At 45.8% G+C, this 6,563-nt stretch overlaps 1 protein-coding gene across 1 annotated transcript; it reads right to left on the reverse strand.

The window, feature by feature from the left end:
* Positions 1-1,593: 1,593 nt before the first annotated feature.
* Positions 1,594-6,236, reverse strand: CBX4 (chromobox 4). The gene is made up of 5 exons (XM_033960740.1): positions 6,051-6,236; positions 5,911-5,954; positions 5,714-5,779; positions 4,321-4,387; positions 1,594-3,790 (listed from the first exon to the last, which is right to left on the reverse strand). Exons 1-5 carry the CDS (start codon positions 6,231-6,233, stop codon positions 2,525-2,527), a joined length of 1,626 nt encoding a protein of 541 aa, XP_033816631.1. The 5' UTR covers positions 6,234-6,236; the 3' UTR covers positions 1,594-2,524.
* Positions 6,237-6,563: the final 327 nt, after the last annotated feature.

A 6,563-nucleotide genomic window follows, 5' to 3' on the forward strand; every position in this document is an offset into this window, starting at 1 on the left:
AATTGGCAAGTTCGGGGATTTCTGTCCCTTTCCCAAGACTTACAAACGGCCTAAAAGTGACCTTTATTAGGGGTTTAATTTCTTCCCCTAAGAACACAGACCCGTTTTATGGCCAGATACTCAAAGCCCATTACAAAAAAAGTGGTTTTGGGGTGGAAAATCCCCATCGATGGATTTCTCAGATAACGCGAAATGCACCAGGGCCAGGTCACTTATTGGAAGCATTTCATGAGATGGATGAGAGAGAGTGCGAAGATGGTTGGGGGGGATGTATCAAGCCAAAACCCATTCGAGATGAAAGAAAAAGTCAAGACGGAGATTGATGTGACCAACTTATTCCACTTCATTGAAAAGAAAGACCTAGACAAGCTTTCGAGCACTGGTCTTTGCTAAGCCGAGCTTAAACCAATGCTTCCTTTGAGTGCGTGTAAGAAATTAAGAAGCCCAGTTAAAACCTGCGAGCTCACTTTTCCTTTCCCTCCCTCCATTTCCACTCGTGCACGTCTCTTACACTAGCTCTGCTGCCAGGCCCAAGAGAAAGCCCGTCTGAAGTGAAGGGGTCTCCCCTCCAGGACAGCAGGAAGCCTCTCTCCCCTGGCTCTGACCTATTTGGTTTCTGCCAAACAGTGGCTCAAGCTACAGCGGTTTTTCTATTGGGGGGGGGGGGGGAGAATGCCTCCTCTACCAGCAGGATTGATGTTGCAGGAGAGAGAATGACACGGGGACATATTTGTCCCTGTCCTCGCAGGAGTGCAATTTTCCCATCCCATCCCTTCTCCATTCCTGTAAGCTCCACCTTAACTGCACAAGTCTCAAATACTTATGGTTTGTGCAGGAATGCAGCAGGGACAGGACAATGAGTTTTGGAAAATGTGTCCCCGTGTCATTCTCTATTGCAGGACTTACCTAGGAATCATAGCAACAGTCTGTTTGCTGTGCATTGACCCCAAAGTGAGAAAAGACAGACATGATCTGGGCAGGTCATGAGGTCTGCTGCTAACCCCATTTAGGAGAGAACCTTTCCCCTCCCCCTACATAGAAAGAGGGACATTGGTGTTCTTTTTCAAATATATTTATTTGATCAGGAATTGTTTTGAATTTTAATCCTGCATTGAGTCACTGTCCCTAATTCTCTTATTTTAATTAGATTGTAAGCTCTATTGAGCAGGGATTGTCTGTTACATGTTTCATGGACAGCAACGCAATCCAAAGGATATGAAGTAGTGCTGTAGAGAAATACAGCTCGGTGAGAGGCAATCATGGACCTGGCAACTGGCTAATTAGGATTACCAAAAGGAAAGTCCTGGAATAGATGACTATTTTCCAAGAGAACTGCATTACACCTGAGGTCCATAAGACTTTTCTTTCAATACCACAGCCAAATGACATTGCATTCTCATTACAGTAGTCTACTTTCAAGAGAAGGGCAATGGGCATCTCTAGCCCATCACAGAGAGTCGATTAGCCACCTCCATTTTCAAATCGACACAGTTCACTCTTGTGGGGTTAAAGATTACAACAGAACCCCCATCCACCACCAGTTTTGAATCCCTGGCCCGAGGCTCTCGCTGCTGACCCAAGACAACACACACCTTGCGGATCAAATAGTTGGAGTGTATTTTCAGAGAAGGTTCATAGTGACATATTTACATATTATTTACTCATCCTCAGATCACCATTTCATAGATTATTTTTTTTTTCCACAAGAATCACATGACAAACATTTGGCTAAGACCCCGTTGGCTGGTTTGCTCTACCCTGCTGTCCTACTTACACAGTAGACGCCTTCTGGAAAATATTCACATCCGCACTGTTCATGGGATGGGTGTAGCGTTTAAGTGTGTTCTAGAACAGATTAATTTGCTTTCCAGCTGTCACACACAGAAGCAACACAGCCACCTGTGTTAAACCATTACAGGAGACTGAGGTTTCTGAATGGCTCAGGGCACTATGAAATGATCGTGGCAGGTAGGAATGGAAGAAGATGGACCACTTAAGGGTATGTATAAACAAAGTGACCATATTAGATCGCTAAATACATTTCACCACTTACACAAACGGGATTCAGTTCCTTGGGACATGTTCGCATTGTAATATAATACTATAAATTGTTTATTTTAAGAGCTACTTTAGGGGCACCGAAAATTGCAACTGTTGCTGGAAGAGGGGAAAAAGAGAACATGACCTGTAATGTTGACTGTCAAGGTGAAATATGGCATTGAAGCGCCCTCCTATTACAGGGTAACGGCTCAGCTCACCCAATCAGATTAAAGGGTTGAAAGGAGGGATGTAATAAGCTTTTTATCTACCTGCTGAGAGGCGGCAGATGCCATAGACATGCCACGAGTCTGAGGAAGGCGCATATGCACTATACATTATAATATAGCTGTACAAATTGCTAAATCAAATATAAGCCACAGCTGATATTTCTGAACTACAGACTAAATTTCAAAGACCAGCTTTACATTATGCAATAGTTATCTTTCCCCAAGGAAAACCCCACCCCAGACAGAGGCTCCCTCCCTTACACAGTTATATACTCTTTGAAAGTGACAGTGAGGCAGTTGGTTGTTACATCAGTAATAATTATATTCCCAAAGAATGGCTTGAACTCAGTCAAAGGTTCCTCTGCCTTGGTTTGCATTTGCCTAGGCGGCTTGTGTTCCTCTATGATCTGAACGTCAGAGCTGTTCAGGTCTCGGTCATTCTCCACCCTCGATTTCACACACCGCAAATCAATGGGTTCATCGAGGTCTGAATCGAGCAAGATCACATCTGGCTGTTGAGTAGGCGATGCAAGGCTTACAGGTTTTTCTGTGGGGGCGATTGGTAGACTACCGGGCAAACTGATACTCCTCGAGGTCAGTAGTTTCTTGCAGGACTCCATTTCAGTACAGGTCTCCGACAGAAAGCGTTTTCTAGTATTAGACAAGTTCAACCCTATATCGTTGGGCTTAGGGTCCTGACATGGTATTAAATCTGGTTTGCTGGTCAGTGGCAAGGGTTGTTCATTGGCCGAATAAGTCCTCCTAAGACCTGCTAGATGGAAAGAACTTTTGACTCCCTGGTCGCTTCTTATTGTCCTGTGTTTTGGGCCATCTCTCTTTATTTTCTCCTCAGCCGGTTTCTGCCAGAACCCAGGTGGCTTTTCTCCAGCTTTGCTTTCTGATGAGTTGCTTTGAGGTCCCTGACTTGGTTTCTCAGGGTCATCCTCTGAAGACTTAATCTTAACCGATTGCAGGCCATTCTCCATGTACTTGCTCATCACTATAACTATGCGTCCATTTTTGTTTTTATTTTTTACAATTTTCATCCTACCACCAATGCCGTTGCTGGAAAGCCCTTCTTTTGAAGCACTGGGCATCCCATTAGGAACCACCACCTTTTCATTCCCATGGCCCTTTGGAAGGACATCTACAGCAAAATTATTCATTGGCCCAAGGTAGGTTTTGGCTTGGGTATGAGCAAGTTTCTCCTTCTGGTTCCCCAAGGCTGGGCTTGGGGAGTCTTTGCACATTCGATACTGATGCTCATACATTTTGGGATCGGGTTGATAATGATGATGTTTTTTGCTATTCAGTTGGTAATAGTATTTCCTTTTGCTATTGGAATGATGCTTCACGGAATAGTCTTTGCCGTTGGGCTGGTATTGGTGATGTTTCTTACTGTTGAGTTCGTACTGATAAGATTGGCTTTTGCTGGAAGAATTGAGGTCAATCTTTGGTCTGTTATCCACGGCAGAATCTTGAAGACCAGTCAGGATGTTAGAGCGACGGGCGAATGATGGAAGCTAGAACACAAGCAGGGGGGAAAAACATTAGCTTGTAACTCACTCATTTAATAAGACGCTCTACTCTACGCTATTTGGCTTTAGCTAGGTAGAAATGGACATCCAGTATTTACCAGAAGTAAACGTTATTCTATTCAGGCTTTAGGAGGGATGCTAATATCCATAGGTTCAAGGCACAAACATTGGATATGTTCCCATATATGCTAATTTGACAGATAATTGTATTCCAGAGGTACGAATCAATTTATTCCACGGAATCATTAGTGTGAGGTTGTCCGAGCTTGCGGTTGGCTGTCACATCATGAGAGGGGTGGAGTTTGGCTGCTGCCTACTTAATGACATCACACTGCTCAGATAACAGGGTATCCCCCCCCCCCAATTTCTAAGCAAATATACAACATAACAGAAAAAAATATTACCACAGACGAAGAGTAATCTCTCACCTAGGTCATCTGTAGTTTGAACAATTGTATTGAATACGATCAATTTCTTATTTCTTTTGTACAGGTTTTGTGGTTTATTGACTTTACCTGAACAAGTAGGTGTTTAGGTTTAGGTCCTCGTTTGCGGTATCCCATTAACTGTTCTTGCCGTTCCCTAGAGAAAATAAAAAGAAAAGCAAAAGGGAAAAAAAATAAAATCAATGGCAAATGTAATTAGGAGCCATTCCTTCTTACAAAGGGCCTTTTATAATCATTGAAACACACATTAATTTACATCCCTACATACTTTCCTTTCGACTAGGCACATGAAAAACACTACTTAGTGCTTGCCTGTCTAGTTTCACACGAAAACCTCCACTGCAATGTGTGTTTCGATTTACCACAGTGGAAGAACCGCACTAATATCTGCTCTTAAAATTGGAAGTAATAGCTGGCGTGAATTAAATAACCCTGCGTTATTTCTACACATCCTGAATGCCAGAGAAGTGTTTTGTTGATTTGAAAGATTACACTTAAAACAGCCGCTGCTTGTAGCCCAGGTACAAGATGGCAAAATGTTTGGCGACTGAATCTTGAACGAATAGTGGAAGAGGGGAAAAATCTTCAAGCCAAAATGTCAGCAGAGCAAGCGAGAGCCTAAGTATCTCATCGGAATTCATAGTAGTCACAAGCCATGTGGCATTAAGGACCTGCTCAGAAAAGAGGGAAGACTTACCCCGGGAGTCCTTCTTAGCAGATGAGGTCGTTTAACACCCACCCCCCACCCCAAATAGAGCCAAGAAGATACTATTTGTAGAGTAAAAATACTAGATGGATGTTTCTGCCCCTGTGGGAGTCTCCGGGTGCCATTTCAGCACCGAAAGGAATTCAGTTCGGATTTAGCTCGGCTCTCAACAGGTGCACCCAGCCCACCTCATAGTAAAGGGGGATTCGATCGCTTTTCTGTGGCACAACTAGAGCAATTTTCATGGATCCAAAACGGACTTTAGCACAAGTCAACATTTCTCATCATCTTTGCCCCATTCAAGCTGACAAAGCTGCTTTTTGTATTTGGGCCACAAACATGGGAAGTCAGTTAATAAGAGGACTGAGGAAAAAAACCCCACCTTACTAGGATTTTAAGAAAACGAGTCTCCTTTTCAGCTAGACCTTGTAAGGCAAGTCTACAGGTGCCAAATTTCCATCAGCTAAACTAAAGGACACTTAAAACCCGGTCCTAAGAGTAACCCTGTGGTCAGCGCCTACGCCAACGGGTGCAGTCAGCTCTCACCACTTGATTTGGTCATTAACAGGTTAAGTGACAGTGACGCACTTTGCAGCGGGGGGAGGGGGGTGCTCCACTGGGAAGGAGAGAGGTGCCAGGCAGGGGAAGGGGGAGAGATGTCAATTTGCATTCTCTAATTCTCTGCCTCAGCTTGGTTGTCCAAAGCAAAGGGCCCCGAGTGACCCTCCGGGTCCGGACGGCTACCTCAGCTCTCACCTGTTCTGAAAGGCGATGAGCAGCCGAGGATCCAGGATGTTTTCCTCCGGTTCCCACGTGTTATACCTGCAGGGACGAAATGAAAGAGCATTAGTTGAGCCGTTGCCGAGAAAGGGACGAGCTTTTCTTCCCCAGCAAAGTGTGCACACAAGCGGACGAGGCATTTCAATGGCGCATCGCAGCCATTTTCCACTTACTTGGGAGACCATCCCCTCCACTTCACCAGGTACTCCACTCTGCCCTAGAGCCAAGGGGGAAAGACAAGCGTCAGGAGGAGGAGGAGGAGGGAGGCGCCCCTTGCCCCAGCCGCCCCTGCATTTGCCCCCTCTCCTCGTACCTTACGGATCCGCTTCTTCTCGATGCTTTCCACCGCGAAGACGTGCTCTCCGGCGGCCGGCAGCTCCATGATCGCCCGGAGCGGCGGCGGCGGCTGAATCTCCCTCCGTCCCTCCGATCCGCTTCTCTCTCGGCGGCAGCGCAGGAGACTCTGGACTCCGACCCCGGCAGCAGCGCAACTCATGCAAATCCGGCTGCCCTGACGTCACCGGGAGGCGGGTCTCGCTGTCAATCAGCAGACGGAGGGGGGGGAGGAAGAAGATCGAGGAAAGCGGAAAGAAATGCTGATGAGGGAGAGTGAAGGGGGACTAACCGGGGTATTTGGCTTAGTACATAGGGAAAGAGAAGCGCGGAAAATACGCATCGCCGAAGAAAGGATGCAAAACCTGAAATGGATTCCAACATCATCCCTGTTCGGGAGGGGGAGGAGGTTTGCCACCTAGAAGGGGGGCCAGATCATCTTGCGACAAAACCCAAAATGTACCGCCCGAATCATACTTTCGGCAAAACAAGA

Source organism: Geotrypetes seraphini, chromosome 10 (genome assembly GCF_902459505.1).
Source record: "Geotrypetes seraphini chromosome 10, aGeoSer1.1, whole genome shotgun sequence".
Classification (NCBI taxonomy): domain Eukaryota; kingdom Metazoa; phylum Chordata; class Amphibia; order Gymnophiona; family Dermophiidae; genus Geotrypetes; species Geotrypetes seraphini.

What these genes read in the sequence shown, in the direction of transcription:
- CBX4 (XM_033960740.1), bottom strand. Translation starts at nt 6,233, where the DNA reads ATGAGTTGCGCTGCTGCCGGGGTCGGAGTCCAGAGTCTCCTGCGCTGC. An exon ending in TGGAGGGGATGGTCTCCCAA is followed by an intron (nt 5,780 to 5,910) that starts GTAAGTGGAAAA and finishes TCGTCCCTGCAG; the next exon opens with GTATAACACGTGGGAACCGG. An exon ending in CTAAACACCTACTTGTTCAG is followed by an intron (nt 3,791 to 4,320) that starts GTAAAGTCAATA and finishes CTTGTGTTCTAG; the next exon opens with CTTCCATCATTCGCCCGTCG.